General features: G+C 38.3%; 1 protein-coding gene across 2 annotated transcripts in view; it reads left to right on the plus strand.

Moving 5' to 3' along the window:
* Positions 1 to 22480, plus strand: part of ARHGAP5 (Rho GTPase activating protein 5) — a 54383-nt gene extending 31903 nt beyond the window's left edge. For both annotated transcript variants that reach the window (XM_064148439.1, XM_064148448.1), the window contains 4 exons: positions 6261 to 6338; positions 8119 to 8250; positions 10517 to 10622; positions 18539 to 22480. In XM_064148439.1, coding sequence (XP_064004509.1) covers positions 6261 to 6338; positions 8119 to 8250; positions 10517 to 10622; positions 18539 to 18869 — 647 coding nt within the window. In that variant the 3' untranslated portion in view covers positions 18870 to 22480. The remainder of the gene's footprint in view (positions 1 to 6260; positions 6339 to 8118; positions 8251 to 10516; positions 10623 to 18538) is intronic.
* The last annotated feature ends 3434 nt before the right edge of the window (positions 22481 to 25914 follow it).

The raw sequence follows: 25914 nt of genomic DNA on the forward strand, positions 1-25914 counted from the left end.
AGGCAGAAAGAATGAGTCAGCAGTGCTTTTTGAGGTAAAAAGTCTGGTAAATTCTTGAAATATATTCACAGCAGCTGCAAAATCCAGAAATTCAAGCTGGATTGTCTTCCCTTGTGTTCAAAGGGCTTGGGAGAGTTTGAGGTTTTTAGGAGTTTGTTCTATTGGACAGAAAGAACAGGATGGGACAAGAGTGGCAACCTGCCTTGACCATCTGAGACCTGGCATTTCAAGGGTAGTATCATAAGGACGTTTACCAGGCAGTAAGATCCTCTCCTGCTGTATGTTTCTGCCACTTTCCCTTTTGGATGCTTGTCAGACATCTTTGAATTGGTAGACTTCACTGCCTTGGAAAGCAAAAATAGACAAGGTCCTGCTGTTTAGTGTTGGAGCTGGTAAATTAATGATCAAATACACATCACACCAAGTGCAAAACAGGGAGCAGGGCCGTGCAGCTAGTAGCAAGGGGAGGACAAAAACTGACTGATGAGGCAGGGAGTTAGGGGTAGGTTTTTTTGGTCATAATAATCAGTTACATTGACTTAGCTGCCCATGACACTGTATATTTATCAAGGAAATGCATTGAGCATGGTTCTGTTCCTCTTGATTCCAGATCGATACAGTAATAGTAGATTTAAATAGCCCTACAATAGGTCTTGTACCCTCATCGAGGCTGTGAGTGATCCTAGGATGGGTGGTATGGTTAATATATTCAAGAACAGAGCTTCAGTTAGATGTAGATGACCTGGAGAAATGAAACAATAGAAATCTGATTAAATTCAGCTAGGATGAATGTCAAGACCTGCAATTAGAATTGCAAGGACTAAAGCTCTTCAGGGATATATGCTGAAGACTCGACTGGCTGGATGGCAATGCTGATGAAAAGGATCTGGGTGCTTATGGTGGAGAACAGGCTAAGCGTGATTCAATAGTGTATGCTGCCTTCTGTACTGGACTATCTCAACAGGAGCTTAGGTACTACAGCAACAGTAGTGATTATTTGTTTTTCCCCTACTCATTAGACCTCTTCCAAAATACTACAAGAAGGACCTTGACAAACTTTATTTGATTTAGCAGAAGAGAATCAGGGACTGTAACACCTGACCTGTGGGTTTGTTGAGCTTGAAGAGGGGAAGGCTGAGGCACCCAAAAGTGCCTTTGCATACCTATGAGTAGGTTACTGGGAAAGTGCAGCCCAGCTGAAGAATGTGACAGGAGGATTAGAGACAGTGATCATTAAAATGCAGGGTTCCAACTACAAAGAAAGGAAAATGTCTTTCCTCTGAGGAAACACCGGTTCAGGTTGCCCAAAGGCTCTCAGTCCCTGGAAATATTCAAGATCAAATTTAGATAAGCAACCCAATCTGAATTCAGTGTTTACCTTTGTTGGAGCAGGAGATTGGAGCAGGTGACCTCCTCAGGCTCCCTTTAAAAGTGCCATAGAACAGGTTTCAGTAGTTAGGAAAGGCTACACCAGTTTGTTTTGCAACTCTGTAATTAGTCAACAGGGATGAAACCCAGTTCAGACTTCAGAAAAGGGGGAAACAGGCTGGCTAGCAGATGAATGGAGGATGATGAGGACGTGTATAAATTTATTAGTGTGTGAGAAGCACTGAAAACTGTAAAAAAAATCTGTTTTGAAGTATTTGTTAACCCTTGAGCACTTGAGCTGTACTGCTAATTAAGGTATCTCTTCAAAGGAAAGATCATAGCAATTAGGTAAAGGATTTGTAAACAATGCAGATAGGACCAAGATGTCAACTTATTTTGTGGAGTATTTACAGTAGGTATGGTGCTTGGCTTTCTCCATTGCCAAAGTGACCAAACAGCTAATATGCCTGGAAAAGCAGTGTATCTTCAGGTGTCACCCATTTTTGATGAAGACTGCAGTTACCTTTTCCTATGCATGTGTGTCATGCCATGTTATTTGAAGTGTTTATTCTTTTTACAAAGTAAGCCATGGCATGTGATTGAGTGACACTTCCTGATATGAGAGCTTGTTTAATAATTGGATAATGTAAGTTATAGGATGTTAATTCAGCATTGGAGGAGAGCTTCCTGCTTTTTGAGTATTTCTGAAAATACAGACTATTTTCTTGTACTGCTTTTTATTTCACATTTCAACTGGTTCTGGATCAAATGTTATGGGCTTTTAAATGCCAATGTTAGTATGCACAGATAAAAATACATTAAATGTGCCTTGTAGAAGTGAATTTAGTGTTAGGCACTTGAAAAGAATTTGGATTTTTAACTCTGTGATTGCATATATTCTAGATGTGTGTAGAAATTGCCCTTCTGGGTCACTAAGGTGGTGGTTCCTTTAGTCTTGTGTAGTCTGGGACACACGGGTTAAGAAGAGGTCAGTCTGTGGAATAAAATTATATATTGGTTGACTAAATGTACAAAAGTAAATGTGGGAATGATAGCTATTGTAGAGAAGAGTATCTGAAACACTTCATTTAACACTGCAGGGAAAGGAATTAGACTGGAGAGTGACAGACTTGCTGTGGTTAACAAAGACTGGACAGTGATAGTGAAACCTGGCTACAGATAGCAAGTTGGCAGATACTGTATGACTTTTTAGTAGGCCAAATACTGGTATAGATGTCACTTGGGAAAAGGCTTTAAAATCATAATGGACAGCTGTCTGAAAACATCTTTTAGAACTTGCTGTCAAGCAAGGAGAACAAATCAAAAGAATTACGAGAGTGAGTGATATGGGGGAAAAACCATGCACACAGTTTGAATACTGGTTACAATGAGGGCCGGTCTGTCTTAGAGTAGACAGCTGGAAAAAATACTGCATATGACAGTAAATCTTGTGTGAAGAGCAAACAAATCACAGAACATTAGAGATTGGAAGGTCCTTCCAGAGATCATTGAGTCCAACCTCCCTGCCAAAGCAGGATCACTTAGTCTGCACAGGAGTGCATCCAGGTGGGTTTTGAAAGTCTCCAGAGAAGGAAACTCCACAACTCCCCTGGACAGGCTGTTCCAGTGCTTTATCACCCTCAGTGTGAAGAAGTTTCTCCTCACGATGGTGAAAGCTTCTATGTTCAAGTTTGCATCCATTACTTCTTGTCTTATTACTGTGCACCACTGAAAAGAGGTTGGCCCCATCCACTTCGTACCCACCCCTCAGATATTTATAGACATTTATCAGATCCCCTCCTAGTCGTCTTTTCTCCATACTAAACAGCCCCAGGTCTCTCAGTCTGTCTTCATAGGGATGCTCAAGTCCCCTACTCATCCTCATGGCTTACTGTTAAGACTCTCTCCAGCAGTTCTATGTCTCTCTTGAACTGGGGAGGCCCAAACTGAACACTAAATTGATTAACTTAGAAAAATTATGGTTAAAGGAAATAACATAAATTTTAAAAACTGGTACTAGGAAATATTAGAAAAGTGACTACTTGTTAAGAGGAAAATTTTATAAAGAAGAAAAACAGCACACAAAAAGGCACATGAAGAGAACTTACTGAGCAATAGGGGCTACTTTGGTAAAGGAATAACCTAGAAAAAGGAGATGAACTCTATCTTGAAGTAAATATAGGCTATTTTTGATGTAAAATAAGAATGATCCAATTCTTTAAACCTAAAAGTGTAGTAAAACTAGCAAGACAGAGAAGCAAATAAATTGATGGTTTGGATGTTAGGAACAAGTTTGTTACTATGAGGGTGGTGTAGCACTGTAACAGGGAGGTGGTTGAGGTCCCTTCCCTGGAGACATTCAGGATGAGGCTTGACGGGGCTCTGGGTGACCTGGTTTAGTGAGGATGTCCCTGCTGGCTGCAAGGGGGCCGAACTAGATGACCTCTAGGGGTCCCTATCGGCCCGGACCGCGCTGTGATTCTATGATCTATTAATGTTGCAAGAGCCATTGTATCCAGTAGGGATATCTTGAAAATTACAACTGGACTAGAAAGGAAGCAGGATAAGAACACAGATTAAAATTGTTTAAAAAAAAAAAAGGTCAATGGGCTTGCAGATGAAGGAACTGAAGTTTTAAAAAGCCATAAAGAAAAAAACAGATGTTGCACTCTCTCTCTCTCCATGGGTGTATGTGTATGTATGTATGCAAGATATTTAAAAGCTAAAACTAGTCAACTGGAGTGCCTGACACTTGATGTAACAAGTATTGCAGAGACAACAGCAAGAACTGAAGCATTACATAGAAATTATCTTTTCAGATTTCTGTATGTATGTAAACAGATTAAATATGCCTTCTTGTGTGCCTTAGAGAAACAGTATAATGAGAGTTGACCAACTGTTTCATGAAGTGTTTCTTCCTGGAGTATACAAGCAAGAAAAAATAGCTTTGCTTGAGGAGTTTGAAAGAGAAACTTAGTTTAACTCAGAATTACAGCACTTTGCTGGTTTTGGGCAGTGCCTTAATTCAGTAGGCATCTCCTTGCTTAACCTGAAAAGCTTCTAAAGTACTGCAAGTTATCTGTTTCTCAGATCTGTGCTGGTCTGAGCAAAAAAAAAGTTACCTACTGTCTGATGAAATAGGAAGAAACAAAATAAACCAAACCAACCTAGATAGTGCATTAGAGTTCCCTCTCTGGGGCAGCCCAGTTGAAGTTTACACACTTCTAACCAGTGGCTGGATCAGACTTCTCAGAAATGGCTGTTGCATCACATTCAATTCCTGTTGGGCAGAAAGAACATGAATAGTAGTTGGAAAAAACACAGACTACCCTGGGGCTATAGGATCTCCAGTTAAGAATTCTCTCAAACTAAACAAAGAGAATCTCAATGCTAGCTTAGTCTTACCTAACAGTGATTTTTGTTGTTGTTTGTTTGGTTTTTTTTATTATTTACATCTTGTGGAAGAGAAATGCAAAGTGTTTCTGTCAGTGACAACATGTAGTACATTCATGGCATTCTTTTGAAGACAGATTTGAAAGCCTTTCCAAGTCTGGAAATCATTGAAAACACTTTTGCCCTGTGACACCTAATTATTAAAGGCTTACTCAAATATCTGTGATCCAACCAAGTGAAGAGACATATTAATCATCAAGGACTAAGAAGGAAGACTTGAGTTCGAAGAGTTGATATCAAATTAATTGGTAGGAGTTTCCCAGCAGTATGAAGCAGTAAAGTGCTTTCTGTACTTTGGGCATCATAGTAGGTTTCCTAGTGATTCTTGGTAACTTAGGAGGCACACTTAGAGATATGACAGAGGAGCTGTGTATTGATCTGATAGTATGAAATGCATTCAATTAATTAGTAATAGTAAGCTGAGAGGTTTCATAAAGCTCTACAACTTGTGAGTTTTTAAATAGAACAATGTACTGCTATATAGATAACTTTGCACCTATAAAAGTAACTTGAAGAATTATGGAACTATAATTCCTTAATGGGTTCTAAATGAACAAATTAAAAGGTCTTGGTTATAATGATGTGATTAGCAGGATGGATGCTTTTGTTTGGTCAGTAGCTGTGGGCAAAAAGACAGCAGTGTGATAGGAAGCATAATTGCTGGAGTAAGTGTGCGTGCACACAATAAAGGTGTGTTTTTAATGTTGTTTAACTAGAATGCCTGCTGTAGTTGTGATGACTACAACTCATAATAAGGCAAAGTAACAAGGAGAAGCCTGGAGAACCTCTGCCTATTAACACTCTTCTCCTTTTCCCCTCTGCCCGTGTCCTTCAAAGAATGAATTTTGAGTGGTGTGATAATTTACCTCAGAAAAGGAGTAGAAACCTGTGCAAAGTTTATAAAGTATAAATGGTAAAAGGGACAGTATGTTAGAACATTAAGTGCTTGGCTCATACAGGAGGGTGTTGCATCAAGAAATTTGAAAATAAAGAATCAATTACAGATGCTTGATTTTTCTAGAGTAGTTTACTGGTGGTTTATTGTAAGATGCTAAGCCCAAACGGTGACATTTTAGAAAATGTAAGCTCTGTGGGTACTAACCCCCACAGTGAAAATTTTATAATTAAAAATAGGCAAATAGCACCAGTGTAGTAGAGAAAAGAATAATTTTGTCTAAGTGCATGCAGTCAGGTTCTTGTCATCCCACAATATTGTGTCCTGTGATCCATGTTAAATGGAACACTGGGCTCAACAGACAACTAGTATGTTATGTTTCGACAGTCTTGCATCAGTGTAGGGGTTAACACATTACTTTTTAGGTACTTAAGATTTGTATTCCTTCTTGGTTTCTGAGTTAGTAATTATGATTGAATGTGTTTTGCTCTATAGCATATAAACTTGATTTTGAATGTTGTTTTCTTTTTTCTTCCCTTCTAAGGATTATGTACTGAAGGCTTGTACCGTGTTAGTGGGAACAAAACAGACCAAGACAACATTCAGAAACAGTTTGATCAAGGTAATGACAGATTTTATTATTTAAAGCCAAAACAGAACTGGAATTCTCCATGAATTTGTCACAGTGCGATATAAAAGAGTGTACTTTTCAAACAGACTTCTGTAGTACTTAATGCTTTGATAAGTTGTTACTGGTGTAGTCCATGTTATTGCCAATGAAGCTATGTATAACCAAAACTGGGACAAAATCTTGTTGCAGCAGGCTTTAAGTGCTAAAATGTTTTCTAGTTGTTGTAACTTTTTTAAACACTAGAACCAGCTGCTTCTTGTGTTAGTAGTTCTTCAGTCCTAAGCATTAAGGCTTTCACTTCTCCTTTTTACTGCTCCCAAATGTAGTACTACTTGATACTTATTTCATCAAAAGCTCTCTCTAATAATATGGATTAAGAATTAAATCTTGATAATAAATTCTTAACCTTTCTCACACTAGAGCGTACTGAAATGTGATTGCTAGATTATGCTGTTGACTTTGTTGAAAGAGGAGGTTGAAATGTTTTTCCTCTTATTTTCTCATGTAATTTACAATCTCAGTTGCTATTTCAAAGTAAAAAGCACTTCTTAAAAGTTCTTGTATATTAATCATGAAGTCAAGTCTGTGAAAAATAGGATTTCTCCTGGAAAGGAAATGTTCTTATTATGCCTCACTGTACTGTTTCAGGTAATCTGAGTATAGTGCTGTGATGGTTTGGTTGTTACTCACCCCCCCACACACTAAGAAAAATCACCCAGACTAGACTCAGGGGCTCTGGAAATTGAATGAAGCTTTGTATTTACAGCTTAGCACAAGATACAAACAGATATTTACAGTATGTACAGTTCTATACAGAAATATACAAGTTAAAAAGTAATACAGAAACACAACAGCCCTCTCAGAAACCTGAGTCCCCAGGAGGGGCTCTCAACCACCCTTCCACCTTCCTCCCATCCCTCTACCTTCCTCCCATCCCTCTACCTTGCCTTATGCTCAAGGTAGCTTGGTGGGTCAGCCAGGGGAGTTAGGGAGCAGATGGATTAGCCACACAGATGGCAGGTAAGGTCAGAGAGAGGTGCAGCCCACACAGCCCAGAGAGCGACTCTGTTATCTACATTTATGTTCTCATTCTTAAACATCTCAGCAACCCTATGAGTGAAGTAGATATCACCAGTGTTTCCTTTTCACAGCCTGTAATCTAGCTCTTCTCACCAAAACATTCTAGCTAGGCTCAAACTAGCACAAGTGCTAGATTTTCTTCAGTTGTCTTGTTAAAAGATGTTCCAGGTGGAGTGGACTTCTGTAAAGTAAACTTAGCATTTTCAAGATTTCAGTTTTCAAATGTATGAAGTCCTGTGGCTTACAGGGCTTCCACTTCTAGGCACACTTTAAAAATTAGATAACATGTGCCCTGTACCATTTCTAAATAAAATGTTGGGATCTAGGATTAAAATGTATTACTGAACAAAAAAGGCTTAATCAGAAGCCAGTCACTGACAAATAAAAAAGCTTTCAAGTCTTCATGGAGAATGAGACAACTTTATTTTTCTGATATTCTGCTGGGTGGGGTTTTTTTAATTATTGTTTTCTGCAGAAAATACTGTTGGATTTTCTTGTATTTGATTTCACAGAGGTGAAAGTGATGGCATCTTATCCATAGGTTTGTTTTTTTTTCATGCTTTTTTGTAAACAAATGTTTGGCAACATTTTGCTTTTCAATGTTTTGACTAAAGTCATGTTTTCAGAAAACACTGTGAGGCATGAGAGCTGTAGGTTTTACTTACATTGCTGTTTTAATTTTGTTTTGCAGATCATAATATCAGTCTAGAGTCTATGGGAGTAACAGTAAATGCAGTGGCTGGTGCTCTTAAAGCCTTTTTTGCAGACTTGCCAGATCCATTAATTCCTTACTCTTTGCATCAGGATTTGTTAGAAACATCAAGTAAGTAATAATCTAACAGACTTGTGTTGATTTAATCATATTACTTGGTCTTATTGCAGTTTTTACTTCATCGTATTTGAAAGGACTAGCTGCCCTGACATATTGTTTTATTTGCTTAGACACCTACATTCTAAGATACTCTTTAAAACTGACAGAACTATGTGAGGAAATAATTATAATACCTATTTTTTCCAAAGAAGTCACTACTTATTTCTTGTTTTCCTGGAAAATTGAATTGGTGATATCTGCACTTTTTTCACCATTCTGTATTGGTGCTGCATGTGGTGAAAGCTCTTGAAACTTACAGGGGGGAAAAAAACTTACATTCAAAATAGGCTTTAGCAATCAAACATTGTTTGTCTGGGGAATAAAATGGTAATTCTCTTTTAGATTTTAAAATTTAAATTACTTTTGAACTTCCTATAAAACGAAATGCTTAATTTTGTTTGCCTTTGCAGGCACTTCAAAGTGAAATGACTAAATTATTCCCTTCTCTCTTGTATTGGCAGCAAACTGTTTCAGAAAAAGATTGCTATGGATTTTTGCAGGGTACAGGTGTGACCTACAGTATTTGTAAAGCTTTTTTTGTTCAAAACATGAAAATACTAATGTAAATCTAAAGCTTTGGCCTGGACTTGATTAACATATATGTAGTCTCTGAGAAATTTTGTAATTTTGGATATCAGAAGATAGCAGATTGAGGTATTTCTGCTGTACTTTTCAGACAAATTGCTTGTTTAATGTAAACAGTTGTGGTTTTTTTTTTTCTTAAAAGCATATTGGATAAATTTCTGTCAAAGCATGCAATAAGAATAGAAGTGGATTTACTGTTTTAAAATACCTGTAGTACTGCTATAGTTGGATATATTGGAACATAATTCACATTATTTTCACAGTATCGAGGTATATCAAATTTGTTTTTAGCAGTGCATCTAAGTGACAGAGGTGAGATTGTGTTCCTTTTAGTGATATGAACCATAGAATCCTAGACTTGTCTAGGTTTCAAAGGATGTGTAAGGTCATTGAATCCAAACGTTAACCTGACACTGCCAAGTCCACCACCAAACCAGGTCACTAAGCACTGCATGTGTGCATCATTTAAATTCATCCACGAATGGCGATTCAGCCACTTCCCTAGACAGCCTATTCCCATGCTTTGCAAACTGTTTCAATGATTTTTTTTTCCTAATACCCAATCTAGACCTCCCATGGCATAAGATGAAGCTGTTTCCTCTTGCACTATTACTTGTTACCTGGGAGAAGGTGCTAACACCTACCATGCTCCAGCCTCCTTTCACGTAGCTGTGGAGAGCAATAATGTCTCCCCTGAGCCTCCTTTTCTCCAACCTAAACAACTCCATTTCCCTCAACCCCTGCTCATAAAACTTGTGCAGTAGACACTTCACCAGCTTTGTTGCCCTTTGTTTGGACATGCAGTCATTATGGCATAGAAGTACATTCTGCAATATCTATGGGTCTACAATGCTACTGTCATATTTTCCACAAGTGTTTTGGTGGCTCCATTAGTTATTTGGCTTTTTTTGTGTTTTTTTACAAGAAAAGGTTTATTCTGTAGTCCATTCTTACATGTGGCTTATTTCCTCTTTAAAGCACAAATAGTAATATAATTATAGAATAGCTTGGGTTGGAAGATCATCTAGTTCCAAATCTCTTGCCATGGGCACGGACACCTTCTACTAGATCAGGTTGCTCAAGGCCTCGTGAAACCTGGCTTTGAATGCTTCTAGGGCTAGAGCCTGAAAATAATGTCCCTTGGCCCCATGAAAATCCCTCTCCTCCATTAAACATTTAAAACAGCTGCACCAAACTAACTCCTAATTATTTTAAATAACTGATGATCTCTATTAAACTTCAGTCCAGAAAAAATCTTAGCTGTATCTAAGTCACAACATTTTGCAAGCAGAGAAAACCTCCTAAGAAATGACTCTCAGTGTTAGTTGTCATTCTTCAAGCATCACCTGGTAAGGGGATTCTTTGCTGTTAAATGCAATTAATTCTCTTTAAACACAGAAAATGTTTTTGGTTGTTTTTTTTGTGTTTAGATAGTTACCTTTGATAAAGTCATAGTCATAGAATAGTCATAGAATAGTCATGGAATCAACCAGTCATTCTGTGCAATACGTTCTCGGTTGATATTTTCTGTGTGGGTATCTTATCTGTACCACTACATAAGGAAAACCACTTAGCAATGCTTTATTCAGTATGCCTTCCTAGATGTGTCAGAAAATGTCACTTACTTCTATAGAAATCATGGACAAGACAGAACGGCTGCATGAGCTAAAAGAAATTGTGAAGAAATTCCACCCGGTGAACTACGACGTCTTCAAATACGTCATAACACATCTAAACAGGTTCAGTATTTTTCTACTAACGTTTTGTTGTTATTAACAATTGCAAGAAAAGGTGTTAGTAACAAAGAATTGATTGCTAGAATGGAAAATTTTGTGCTGTGTTGCTTGTCTGTTAGTAAAAACGTGCAAAAATTAAGGGAGGAGTTAGAGGCTGATTAGCAAAGGTTTGTATCTCAGATCTTATTGACATATAAATACTGCTACTACGAAGTTAGAGGAATGGTGTATGTAACAAAAAACTTGAAAGAATAACTATGCACCACTGTTGCAGATACCTCTTATTTTTTCTTTTTTCTCTCATTTTTCTTTGGTCTTTTTTTCTCTCTCTTTTTTTTTTTTTTTCCCAGATGTAGCTATTAAATGTATAGACTAACATAAGTTTTGAGTGACTTGAAAGTAAGTTGACCTAAACCCACCCCTCCCATCACTCTGCAAATAAGGGCTAGCTTCAATCAGAATCTAAAATGTAACATCCAAACACCCCTGCTCAATAAGTGAAATGGAGAACAAAGCTCTAGGTAACAGTAAATTGCTTCCTACATCTTGCCTCTTACAAGTAAATTTTAATGGTTTTCTCTTTGAAAACTATTTTTCTAGCTTCTAAAATAATCTGATAACAAGTAGATATATACTACTTCATTACCTGGCCCTGTGTGTGCACGAGTGTACAATATTCAGTCATTAAAAAGGAATAAAAACACTTGTTTACTCATGTTTCTTTTTTCAGCTAAAATATGATTATTCTTAGCCATGTTATTAAAGAAGGAGCATTGACAAAGCTTAAATAACTGCTTTTAAACACAAAACTGCATTATTCAGCAATCTGTCACGTAAAGGTATAGTTTGTTATGGGTTTTGTTTTCCTTTTTACACAAAAATCACAGAATTGTTCATGTTAAGGGACCTTTGGAGTTTGAGTCATAACTTCATTCTCAAACAGATTGCCCAGGACAGTGTACAACTGGATGTTCAATATCCGTGAGGAGAGGAGATTCTGCAACCTCTCTGGGTGACTTGTGCTACTGCCACTCTCACAGAGGGGAAAAAAAAAATTACCCTCAACTAGAATTTCTTCTGTGTGTTGTCCTGTTACCAAACACCAATCAGAACTCTCAATCTATCTTCTTTACATTGCCCTATCAGATACTTAAACCTAGTGATAAGACATCCTCTGAACTTCTCCAGGATAAGTAGTCCCAACTTTCTCAGCCTTTTCCCATTTGAGAGGTCCTTGGTCTCTTAATAATCATTATGTCCCTTTATTGGGCTTGCTGCAGTGTATTCATGTGTCAGATGGGCTTGAGAGCCCATTGCTGGACCCTGTCCTCCAGATGTGGCCTTTGTAGTGCTGAGAGGAGGGTGCAAGTCACGTTCTTGGACCTGCTAGCAGCACTCCTGATGCAGCCTATGATGCTGTTGGGCCACCTTTGCCACAGGAGCATGTTTCTGGCTCCTATTCAGTTTGTTGACCCCCAGAGCATTCAGGTCCTTCTCTGCAACGGACGGGCAGTTCTGTGTGTATAAACCAATAATCTCTTCATGACGGTTAAGTTACTAAATCCTTCCAGTGTTTTGCTAGTGTTTTTTTTTGCTTTTGCAGAAGTGAGACCTCTGACCTTTCATATTTAGTCAACCGAGACAATATAATTTATCTGTATTGCAGTTTGGAAAGAGTCTCAGTGTAGGAGGACCTTCAGAATTTAAGCATCTACTTTTACACTTGTCTGCATCACATAGATAACTTGCTAAAGTTTTATAAAGTTAAACATTTTTTCTTCATCCAGAAAGAAAGGGACCTAGGGGTATTGGTGGATAGTAGGCTGAACATGAGCCAGTAGTCTGCCCAGGTGGCCAGGAGGAGCCAATGGCATCCTGGCCTGGATCAAGAAGAGTGTGGCCAGTAGGACAAGGGAGGTTGATTTTCCCCTGTACTCAGCACTGGTCAGGCCACACCTTGAGTACTGTGTCCAGTTCTGGGCTCCTCAATTCAAGAGAGGTAGCAATGAAACTGGTGAGAGACCTGGAACACAAGCCCTATGAGGAGAGGCTGAGGGAGCTGGGGTTGTTAAGTCTGGAGAAGAGGAGGCTCAGGGGTGACCTCATTGCTGTCTACCACTACCTGAAGGGAGGTTGTAGCCAGGTGGGGGTTGGTCTCTTCTCCCAGGCAACCAGCAATAGAACAAGGGGACCCAGCCTCGAGTTGTGGTGGGGGAGGTGTAAGCTGGATGTTAGGAGGAAGTTCTTCACAGAGAGAGTGATTGGCTTTGGAATGGGCTGCCCAGGGAGGTGGTGGAGTCACTGCCCCTGGAGGTGTTCAAGAAAAGCCTGGATGAGGCACTTAGTGCCATGGTCTATTTGATTGGATAGGGCTGGGTGATAGGTTGGGCTGGATGAGCTTGGAGTTCTCTTCCAACCTGGTTGATTCTATGATTCTATGGATCGGGTTTTTTCCACTTCTATCTTGGTGAATATGAATTCATCCTTAAAAATAGATAAAACCCTATCAATGGATAAAATTATTCAGTGCATATACACACAAGTATACTTTGCAATTCTGTATTATATATCTGAAGTATAACAAAACATCTCAAAATTGACACAGTAATTAGTTACCTGAAATGTTTCTTAATGAACCTGATAGAAGTTTTCATGGAAGGGCAGCAACCTCTGAACCATCAGAAGTCTTCATCTGGTCACCTATTGGCATAGCAAAGCTGAATGCACAGTGTCAAGTACCTGCATTTTGATGCAAGTTAGATCTAAATATGCTTTAAAAAATCCTAAATAAGGTCTTATGCCTGAATATCCACAGACAAATGAAATATATTCATCACAGCACTTACTGGAGAGTGTCAGTGATGTGCATATTAGATGGGGTGTGATTAGCAGGTCAAGGGAGGTTCTCCTCCACCTCTACTCTGCCCTGGTGACACCACATCTGGAGTGTTGTGTCCCGTTCTGGGCCCTTCAGTTGAAGAAGGACCCCAGGGAACTGCTAAAGAGAGTCCAGCACAGAGCCACAAAAATGAAGGGAGTGAAACATCTTCCTTATGAGGAGAGACTGAGGGAGCTGGGGTTCTGTAGCTTGGAGAGAAGGAGGTGGAGGGGTGACTAATTCATGTTTCTGGATGTGTAAAGGGTGAGTGCCGAGAGGATGGAGCCAGGCTGGGCTAAGTGTTGCCCAAGGACAGGACAAGGGGCAATGGGTGGAATTTAAGGCATAGGAAGTTCCATGGAAACTTCCATGCCTGGAAACAGTTCCCTGTGAGGGTGACAGAACATTGGAACAGACTGCCCAGTGGCATTGTGGAGCATCCCTCTCTGGACATATTCATGACCCACCTGAATGCATTCCTCTGCCATCTGCTCTGGTGGGGGGGGGAGGGGGTGGACTGGATGATCTTTCGAGGTCCCTTACAGCCCCTACACTGGCATTTGCTTTCCAGTCTGCTCTCTTTCAGTAATGACCAATTTACTTTGTGGGCTACCAGTAGCAAAGGAATCTTTTCTTAAGTAAGGAAGACTGTTACTTTCTGTCTCATTTGCAGTATTAGGTAGGTGGATTCCGTTCAGCGAGAAAACTGCATATATGTAGAGAGGTATATAAGTGGATACAGGCTCTTAAAGAAGACCTGTAATGGCCTATTTTTTTAAAGAGATTAATTTATGTAGATATAACTATAATAGTAATGTTGTTTGTCAAATGAATTGGTCATTAAATGATGTAAAACGCCTTTCAGGGTGATGGAAGAGTTCTCTCCCCATCACAATGGATGTTTTAACTGCCTTGTTTTTACATCTTATGTCATAGAATCATAGAATTGTTCTGATTTTGGAGAAGGCCTTTAAGATCAAGTCCAACCATTGTCTAGCTCTACCAAGCCTGTTGCTAAACTGTGTCCCTTAGCACCACATCTATACATCTAAATACCTCCAGGGATGGGAGTTTGGCCACCTCTCTGGGAAGCCTTTTCCAGTGTTTGATAATACTTTAAGTGAAGAAGTTTCCTCTGGTGCAACTTAAGGCCATTTCCTCTCATTTTGTCACTTGTTACTAGGTAGAAGAGAGCAACAACTACTTTTCAGGTAGTTGCAGTGAGTGTTAAGCTCTCCCTTCAGCATGCTTTTCTTCAGGATAAATAACCTCAGTTTCTGGGCTTCAAGACTCTTTGTTATAAAACCTGTTCTCCAGGCCCTTCTCCAGCTTCACTGCCCTCGTCTGGTCTCACTGCAGTATCTCAGGGTCTTTCTTTAGCCTCTCACTACAAAACTAAACACACTACTCAAGGCGTTGCCTCAGCAGTGCTGATTTCAGGGGGACAATTGCTCCCCTAGTTCTGCTTGTCACACTATTCCTGATACAGGTCAGGATTGAGTACATTGCTGGTTCGCATTCAGTCAGCTGTCAACCAAGTCCTTTGCTGCCAGACAGCCTTTTAGCCACTCTAACCCAAGGCTGTAACATTGCTTCACATGACCTTGTTGAATTTCATATATTTGGCCTTAATCCATCAATCCAGCCTATCCAGGTCCCTCTGTAGAGCCTTCTTACTCTCAAACAGATCAATGCTGCCCCCCAGATTAGTGTCATCTGCAAACTTACTGAGGGAGCACTCAAAGCCCGCATCCAGATCATTGATAAAGATATTAAAGAGAATTGAGCCCTGGGAGCACTACTTGTGACTGGCTACCAGCTGGATTTCACTCCATTCACTCCAGGCCATGAGCAATTAGTTTCTGTAGGAGAATGCTGTGGGAGATGGTGTCAAATGCTTTACTAAAGTCTGGGTAAACAACATCCACAGCTTTTCCCTCATCCACTGAGCGGGTCGTCTTCTTGTAGATCAGGTTTGTCAAGCAGGAGCTGCCTTTCATCAGCCTTGGCTGACTGGGCCTGATAACCTGCTTGCTCTGCATGTGCTGCATAATGGCACTCAAGATGTCTGCAGAAGATGTCACTAGAGTAAGGAATGTGGTCGTGTTGTGAAGTTAATAGTGGTTGGTGATTGATACTATCTGGATATGAGCACAAGCATAGAATATGGTTACTGAAATGACGAATGCAAGCATTACCCAGGGGAATGTACTGTTGAAATAGCAGAGAAACCATGACAATATCATAAATATACAGTGAGGTGAGTTTTTCTCTAGTATGATAGGCACCTTTCAGAGCATACTAGCTATGTAATTGTGGTTAATTGAGTTTTAAAGGTGGAGTTGAAAGAGGACAATGTTGATACTGTCTTTCTAGATAGTGTTCTTTGCTATTTGATAATGACTCGCTTTTTAAGGGCTAATGTAACATAATAGGCTTCTGGAGTCTGCACATAAGGATACCGCTTTTAAGGGCTGACTGTAGAGCAGAGTTACTGCCTGAAGTTCCTGAGAAGTTTGCATTGGAGAAAGGGGGCAGATTCAAGAAAAACAAGCTCTTCATTTTTCATTTGCACCGAGAGTAAAAGAGGGTGAATAGACATTTGCTAAGCACTTAGAGAAGATTCTTGGGAAAGTTTGGTAGGAGGTGGCATGCAAGTTGCTAAGTTTTTGTTTCTCCTTGGAGAGGCCAGACATTGAAACACAGGGGAGAATAAAGTTGATTGTTCGTTATGTTTAATCTAGTTAGGTGCAAGGCAGCTCTTCTTTTCTCACTTAAAGCCATAAGGTCTCGCTTGCTTCATTTGCTGGATCTAATGATTATGCAGCTGTTTTCTAAAGGAAAACAAAAATAGGGGATAATGATCTGCAGAATGTGCCAGCTGATCTAGGACACCCTGTGGCCAGACTCCAGGAAGTTGGTTGAGGGGGAGAATGAAGAGGGAACAAATGAAACTTCACTTGCATCCAGAGCAGCAGCAATCTACAACTAGGTCAAATTAGATTTAAGAAAATATGAGAGAGACAGCAAGCAGTGAACTTGTTACAACAGAAGAAAAAAAGGTGTATGAGAAGACCAATCACATAATCAAATCCTAGAGGTGCTTCAGGATGATAGAGGGTGTATACTTTAGTCTATGTAACTGAAGAAGCCCCTGAAAGATTTTTAAATTCAGAGTAAAGATTACAGGAAAAAAACGTGTGCAAACCAGATGAGCTGGCTTTCCTTTCAGTTTTATTACACAGCAAGTACTGGTTTTCCCCTGGATTTGTAACTTGCCTTGTTGTAGTTTGTTCTCTAAAGAAATACTACTGTAGAGTTGGAAATCCCTTTGGGTGTTTTTTCTCGATTCAGGAAGAAGATGCAGGCATTTCTGTTTAAAAAAATCTGATAGTTTCCTTGTCCCATCACAATGTCTTACACTTGAATTTCTTTCAGTTCCTGGTAAGTCTTTGCTCTATCTCTAGAGTCCAGTCTAGGAAGAATTTATACACAGAAGAATTTGGTATAGGAAGAAAACTGTTTAATAAAAATACTCAGCAAAATATAAATGTACATTTATACTTTGGGGTTCTGTAATCCTTAAATGAAGTTAAAATGTCATTCTTTTAGGAAAGAGATTCTGAATGTCACTGTCACTCAGGAACAGTATCCAAATACCCTCTGGGCCAAACTTATTCAAGACAGATTGAGAGGCAGGATTTGTGTACCCTCACACTATTGAAATAAGTAATGCGCATGCTAAAAGGGAAGTCTACCCCTTATAGTTAACACTATATGTGCATTGTAAATGAGGGAAAATATTTTCTTATAGCATTAATTCTAGTGTTTACTATGGTTTTCACAGCTTTTGAATCTATGGAGCACAGCCAACTGTCAGAAATTCTTTCAGTCTGCTCTTGTTAATCGTCAGAACTGTAACTGACAAGTTGCTGAAGCTTTTATTTTCTGTCTGTTCCTGCAAGACTACTATAGTTCAGTTACCTTGGTGCTGTCTGCTCTAATAGAAGAATTGCATGTTCCCAGCTGAGTGAATACCTTAGTTGTTTGTCAGTTATTAGCAGAGAGTTTTTCTCTCACTGATTGTTTCTAGATAAAATTGTGATGTTACTTCAGAATGCAGAGTATTTTTAGAAAACAAAAGATCCTGTCTCTTTCTAGCTTACTACTGTGAAAAGCAGTACATTTCTTTTCTGAGGTAGCATTTAATAGTAGATGACAAATTCAGTAGCAGGAGGGTTTGTTGGATTTGGAGTGTCTTCTTTCTTTTCCTAATAGCATTGTAATAATGAATTTAGATCATGAGTGAAGGACCCTGGTTCAGCCCCTGCTTAAAGACAGGAATGTTCTAGAAGGAGCAACATAGGTGGAAACCTGCATGTTATACATTGGAAAAACAACAACAACCAAACAAACAAACAAAACCCCACCTAAAACAACCCCCAAAAAAGCCAACCAAAACTGATATGTGGTGATGTTAATGAAGTTTCCACTGGTGATGTTCTTTACAGCTTGGCCAAGTTCTGTTGCTGGCCAGTATGACAAAACCCTGCAGGCGTGTGCTTTAGCATTTGATGCTTACCTATTTATTGTTGTGTTATTTTTCAAGTGTGATGAATTTTCTTTGAGTGCCACAGATGTTAGTTAATATCTGACTGCCTTACAGTAAGAAGCCATTTCTGTCATTTTTTTCTTCTACATATTTTAATGGATAAGATTTTAATTTTATGAAACCCTCTAGCTGGTTGATAAGTCAAAAGATAGCTTATTGCTGTGACTTCCAAATATTAGTAAAACATTGATGATCTTACTCAGTTCTCAATTGTTAAGCTATCCAAATCTGGAAAAAACGTGGTTTCTAAATTTTCTCCTGAATAACAGCTTTAAAATACCAAGAACAATAGTTTTAATGGATAGCTGGAGGAAAATAAGAAAAAGCTTGAGGCTGTTTTACAAAAATGCTTAGTTAGAGCTGTGAAAATATTTGTAGTTGATCTCGTGTTGGCTTTAATTTGTTCTGTGCATGTTGTTCTCATTTCAGGGTTAGCCAGCAACATAAAACCAACTTTATGACTGCTGATAACTTATCGATTTGTTTCTGGCCTACTTTGATGAGACCCGATTTTGAAAACAGAGAGTTTCTTTCAACCACCAAAATCCACCAGTCTGTTATAGAGACCTTCATTCAACAGTGTCAATTTTTCTTTTACAACGGGGAGATCGTAGAAGCACCTAACCCAGTGGCGTGTCAGCCACCGCCTTCCAGTGCAGTGCAGATGGTGGAACCGATGGTACCTCTGCAGTTACCACCACCACTGCAGCCTCAGTTGATACAGACACAATTACCAGCAGATCCTCTTGGTATTATATAAGTGGAAGATGATTGCAAGCAGCCTGGCACTGGACGGTAAAGACAAGCTATAGACGTGCATGTTTCAGGATACAGTAATGTACTTGATATTTATGAGAAATAATTCCCATCCAGCTGATTGGACATCTTTTTGTTCTATCCCGTACTGTGTTCCTCATTTGTACACACTGCAGATTTAAAAAAAACAAAAAAACAAAAAACTATGTGATAAGCATGACTGGAGAGGTTTCATTTTTAAGAGCAAAAATAGCTATAAAGTACAAAGCTGCTGCTGCATGCTACCTTATTGCAATCACTATATCATTCCCGTGACGGTTTGTCACGATATATTGTGAATAAAAATTTTTTCTATAGAAATTTAATGATTTTAAAAAGTTACATTTATGAAACATTCGATGCTTACAGCCTGCTTTATGGCTGTTTTTGTTATTTAACGTGCTATTTTTGGCAATTTTATTCCCATTCAGGCATTCTGTGTAAAACGACTAAAGCCCAGCTATAGTTTATTTTGTAATCTCCTGGCTACTTAGGCGACGGTATGCTTAGGATGGTTTATGGAAGAATGCGAAATGCACTGTTGAGAATTTTACAGTCCCTCACCATCCATCTTTACCTGTAAGTAAACCTGTGGATAGTTTCCTAAGGATGGGTGAACTTGCTTATTATTTCTTACAGCACAATACCAAGGACATGCTTGTTGTAAAAGTGAGTTTCAAATATTGTAAAGAAAATTTTGATGTTGCCTACTTATTTCTCTGTTCCATTACCGAACTAAACATTTTGTAAAACTGTTAATTCTGTAAACAGCTGCATGTTTAAAAGATCATTGATGGTCTTGTAAACTTAATCTAATATATTTTAGATATTTTAATTTTTTCCCACTTGGGAATACATGTAGTGTTTAGAAGATAGTTCATGACATTTTCATATAAGGTTATATAACTTTTCATACATAAACATGACTTTTGTTGTAGTAAAATTCTCTAAACCAAACAATGTTTTAATCTAGGACTTCAATTAATCTATTCTTTAAATCTATTTTTATGTGACCCTTTAAAGATATTAAAAAAAAATGCATTGCTAATACATAGCAATAAATACTTTGGGTACTGACAATTAACCTCTTTGGAGTGTGTATATATAAAAATCACATAAACTTGTATTCATACTTTTTTTCCTGTGGTATGTTGTACTAAACATTCAGATGACTGATTTGTTTTGTTATTTTTATGGTTCTCTTCACCATATTTTTTAAATTATCTCTTTTTTTTTTTTTCTCAATCCTTCATTTATTTTACTTTTACATTGGTACCAATTTTGCTGTAAAAGAATGCTGCTTAATTTAAACAAATCTTTTGGTTAAATATTTTGTTAGTGTTTAAAAAAACAAAAATTTAGAAGGTTACAAATTGTAGGAGAGGGGGAGACCATAGAGAAAACACTACCTGTGAGACTTCTCATAGCAGCATTTTTGTCTTTCATGCACAAAATCTGCCTTTTTTTAGGTCCGCAAAGAAGAAAACAGTTTTGACTCATTCAGCTGCTAGAATGTTTTGTGTAGTTAAAAAAAAGGAAAAAAAAAAGTAGGAAAAAAAAAAAGCTTTATGATGGTCACTATTGTAATCTTCACTTCTTATAACAAGATTTAAGATCGTCTTGTATGTATTATAGAAAATAGATGATTTTGAGAATTAAGGCTTTTAAGAGTTTGATTTGCTCCGTTTTTCCCCAAATAAAAGTTGCCTTTCCTACTTATGTCCTAGGTATTGTACTTCTAATTATGACTTAGATTATCCTTCTAGATTACTCTGATACCATCCACCCGGACGCTGTTTGAAGTACATGTATATTATAAATTATCTTGATATTGTGTTATATTCTTGCAAGTAATTATCTTTTCTAAGAAAACATTAAAAAAAAAAAGTCAACCCTATTCCTATTGCGAAGCACACAGGAATTAATAGTACAATAAAGTCTGTCCTGTAAATTGTAGTATTCTTAACTTGTTCTACTTTACCTGTTGTCTATATAGCTTTTATTTATAGCTGTCAGTCTAATCTTGGCATGTTTAGCGAAGAAAATGAAACTTCAAGAGTTTTATAAAGTATTTCTAGGTTGCTAAAGAATTTATTTTTCTACTGTATATCATATAGACAAAGCATCACCTGTACAGGAAACAAGTCTATTTCTAATAGAAGTAAGCTTAAAAATAAATGCCACTCATATCCGTATTTTAAAGTCTTATCTATAAAGTACCTCCGGTCTTTGTAATGTGAATTACATTTTAAACTTTCTACAGATTACAAGTTTTATGCCATAATATATAACTCATCTTGGAAAACTAACTTTTAGAGTCATTTACAGTCCATTTCCTGATGATTTTTTCATGCTGAACTTGCCATCAGAAGGATTTGCAGTATCCTTTCTTGTGTGATGTCATGGCTACATTTTTACAAAAATCTTAACACTTGTGTTGGGCCAAGTAAAGCAAATAAAACATGAGACGTACCAAGAAAGCCTGCCATGTGGCACTCGATTGTCACATCGAAGGGTCCCTTCATACTGCTTGCATTGTGGAAGGAATGTGGATATGTGTGCGTCATGTGTATGCTTTGATACTCCCGTTGTTCTTCTGCATCTGTCTGCACACGAGCATACGTGCAGAGATTTGCATGCACATATACCCACAGAGTCAAGTGTCTGGTGGTTGGGTTTTCTTAAAGATGCTAGGAAACGATACCCTCATTATTAAAGATTTATCACAGAGCTTTCTCTATTATTTTTATTAGTGCTACAAAACGAGGAAGCATGTCATGATATACGAGTTCCTCATACCTTGGCTCATGTAGTCCCTTCTAGTTTTAATGAAAATCCAAACAATAACTATATTTTTGAATGTGAGCATTTTTACAGTAATGTCTATCTTGATAAAGATGCAGATGTATTATTTTTTGGTTGAGCATCTCAGTGACACTTTATGGAGTAGTTTGTCTTTTCCCCTTCCCCTCATAATACTGGTATAGACATTCTACAGTGTGTTTATCTTGCAATGGTTTAGCAATTTTAAAATCCCAGACCCGAGTTATAAAAGTGCCATTTGAAGTAATGATTAACAGGCTCTTTCAAAATTCCTTGCCCTCCACGATCTTCTGGAATTTTAACAAATATAGTGTAAATAGATTGCAGATGTCAACTTCAGTGAAAAGAGTTGTTTGGGTTTTGTTTTGGTTTGTTTTATGTTTTCTCCATTATTTCAATCCTGGTTGCTAGGAAATTACAAGTATGTTTATTTTTAGTTTGCTGGAGTTTAGCTCCCAATATTTATTATAAGTATAGAAGAAAACTACCAATTGGAGATGAAAAATTTGGCCTTAGCTTACATGCTTATTTCAGGGTTTCTTCAGTAATTGTGATGCTGTTTGTCAACTGGAAAAAACAAACAAACAAACAAAAAATACATAAAAAATTTTGAAGTAAAAATTTTGTTCTTTGTTTATAATGTAATCTTTTGTTGCTACAACAGCAGAATATTGCAGTGAATTAAATATCAGTGGAGCTTATTCTGTATAAAAGATGCAACAAATAAAATACTAAGATGCTTACTGTGTATAATGGTCAGTTTAGTTGCCTACTAAGTCTTTAAAGGCAAAAGCACCCTGTCTTTCACATTGATAGAAATGAAATGTAGTAGTAAATTGTGCTCAGATGAGTGCAGAGTGTTTAAGGTGTTCTTGGGGCAGGGAGGGGGGAGGAAGTGGGGAGGAAAGGGTGTTGCTTTTCTTGCATTTGAAGTGTCTTTTAAACAGCTGAATTTAAGAAGTGATCCTCACAAGGCTGAAGGCTTGCCTGTAGGAAGAGCCCTCCCCTAAGATTGGCACATGTTTGCACTAAGCAACAGACCAGACCTCTGAGGTGACCGAACACAAGATGTTCTATTTAATTGTGCAGTGTGAGTGAAATCCTGGCTCTTGTGACCTCTTACAATTTTCACTTAATTGAAGCTGCTCATCGAGAAAGGATGTGATTATGGAAATCAGGTTTTCAGATTTCTACTATGCTAAAGGAATGGGTCTCTTAAATTTATAAAACAGAAGCAAAAATTGGGGATTTTAAGCTTAGCTTTAAATTTTGAGAGTTGTGTGTTGTTAGTTGTAATTCTGCTAACAGTATGGCGTAAACGCAATGTCGATAATAGTGCTGCTCTTAATTCTTGTGCATGCAACATCTATGAGTAGTTTGTTTCTTCAGAGTATCTTGACTCATATGGCTGATGCAAAAAACACTAAAAACTGCAGAAGCTTCCTGACAGACTTCAGGTCTGAATGCTGTTGAGATTTTATTCTGTATCTTAAAACTTTCAAATGATGGAGCATTTTAATATCAGATAGGATACATCATGCCTATCATTTACTCAGTATGCGAATCTCAAGGTTTTAGGTTGTTGTATCCAAAAATCATCTCTGCTGACTTTGAAGCCTAAGACTGTGTTCAGGCTTTACAGCAGACCACACGTTTCTGATGAATCACTGTTCCAGAGATCCAAAGTGTAACTGTTTGCTTGTGTAAAATTTGATCCTTCAACTAACTCAGAGTCTCCATGGAATCAGGAGGGAGGAATTTAATTTGTCATCATGGCTAGTGAAAGCAAACACTTCCTTCCTCCTCTTATTGACAGATTCTTTCCCAAGTGTCTAAAATGTGCATGTCACGGCCATTGCCCATGTGTTTCTCATCTTCCTTATAAAATACAATGAATGTGTCTTTGGACCTGGTATTTTTGTTGGTGAATTGAGTGTCATTGATGCCTAGCCAACATTCTGGTGGTTTTATATTGCAAAATAATGTTCAATATACCTGACTACATTCATAATTTGACTGTTACTGTTTTTCATTTGGTGTGATATAGAAAATATGGAGAATTAATGTCACCGAATGCCTACAGTGCAGTAACCTTTTTTCAGTCATAGGATGTGATTAATAACAGAAGGCCCATGTTGCTTCTGCTTGAAAGCTGTTTAAGGTAAGGGAAATTCATGGTGGTACTTCTAGTCATGACTGCGGTGTTTCAGGGGTATCTACACTGACTTGAGTACCTCTGGCTGCTCATGTGACTGACTAATTTATAGAGGTAGCTTTCATTTTCCCCAGAATTATGGTATCAAGTTTTCTCCTTAAGATCTTTCTACATAACAACTGAAGAAGGTGAAGGGAAGGCTTAAGTAGCTGTTCTCATCTCTTCTTGCAGTTCTCTCAGCTTTGCCACTGATGAGAATTGTCAGGGGCTCCTAAACTGCTGCTCTTGCAGGGCTTTACTAAAATGAAAGTAGAAAACATACAGTAGTAAGATAGGAGCTTAGGTCCTTTGGTTGACTGAGTGTGATAAATGGATGAAGCATCTGGAAAAAGGCAAGTTGTGCTATTAAGTGACAGGTGATGTGGTCTCTTGAAGGTTCCCCCTTCAGTGCTTGGCAGTGCAACTTGAGTTTATGCAGTGACTACCCTTACTTGATCATATCAACACCATGCAAGTTGGGAATGAAGAAGTGATCAAGAAACCTACCTCAAAAAAAAACCCAAAAACCCAAACCACCACCACCAAAAAAACCCCACCTTTGAACAGCTGCCTCTTCAAACACTCAGAGGAAATTATTAAACCTAGAATATAGAGAAAGGAAAGAAGTGTCTGTGGTACATTATTGAAATGTCTACATCTATACATGTACATTTTTTAACTTGGTAATGAAACAGATGTTGGTAGAGTGGCTCTAACATAGTAACAGGTGGCCAGTGTGCTGCAGATAAATATTTGCTTACAATTCAGATGATAGTGAATTTTAGTGACTGAATACAAAGCAGACGTGTTTAATTGTAAACTCTATCTGTGAGCTGTGTACCTTTAATATTGGTTTCATTTTTGTTATCGTATGTGGTCACACAAGCCTGATTTTATGCCCTTTTAACTCCATTCTTTATTCTTTTTTTTTTTCTTAGTACTTCCTTTTGATTTAATGAGTCTTAAAGTCAAAATTTAGTTTATTACATGATCATAATACTTGTCTCCTGTAAAACATACTGGCTTCCACAGCAAGTTCATCAAAGCCTGTCAGTACCTTTTTGTCCCCTTCTCTCTGGCTCTTTTGGATTATTCAGGACCCGAGGCAATGCGGCACTTTTCCATGAGTGTGGATTCTGATTGCTAGGAGGTGTAGATATCAGGGTAATTGTTTTCTGTTTCCTGAGCTGCACTCTGCACTCAGATGAGAGATGATGCAAAAATGGTGAAGGATAACAATGGTATGAGTGAGGTGAAGATGTTCCCCTCAACTCGGCTTCAATTCTGTGGTAGAGATTTGTGTGTAGTGAGATTGCAAGCCTCCCACTGGTAGTGTAACCAGAGGAGGACATTGTCTATACCCTTCTTCCTGAACTCCAAGAGTCAGTGTTCTTGCAGAGTTTGGGGCAACAAGTCCTCTGTCTGAAGTGGAGTTTCAGCCACGCAGAAAAAGGCTCATGGATTAGTGTGTGACTGTCAAGTAAAATTGGTAGAGCTGAACTGGGCACATACATACCAACCTTGAGTTATTCCTCAGCATCCCTGTTCGTGGAGCATGCTACCCTGAGAGCCTTCTGTTACTAATTTTTTAATGAAAAATAATTTGGAGTGTTACCATCAGCATGATCTGGAGTTCTAAGTCATCCTTAGACCTCTTCATAACTGCCCAGATTTATTTGCTGGAATTCAAAGCTTCTCTGACCTGAAATCCTCCTGGGGAAGTAGAAGTCAAGCTGTATTCTACTTGCGTACATGGTGCTATCAAGTATTATATTGTTTCTTCAGAGGAGGTAAGGTAATTTCTAAGGAAAATGAGAGGGTTGTACTGCTATCTGCCAGAGGCGTGGTTTTGTACCGTGACAGTGACACCAAGAAGGAAATGCCCAGCTTATTCAATGAAGAATGGAAGGTGCTGTCTACAGACTGGAGGAGTCCTACTGTCATTTGGAAGACTGTGTGTCAGGGTAAGTGAATTGTTACAGTCTTCCTTGTG

This window comes from Pogoniulus pusillus, chromosome 1 (genome assembly GCF_015220805.1).
Source record: "Pogoniulus pusillus isolate bPogPus1 chromosome 1, bPogPus1.pri, whole genome shotgun sequence".
NCBI lineage: Eukaryota > Metazoa > Chordata > Aves > Piciformes > Lybiidae > Pogoniulus > Pogoniulus pusillus.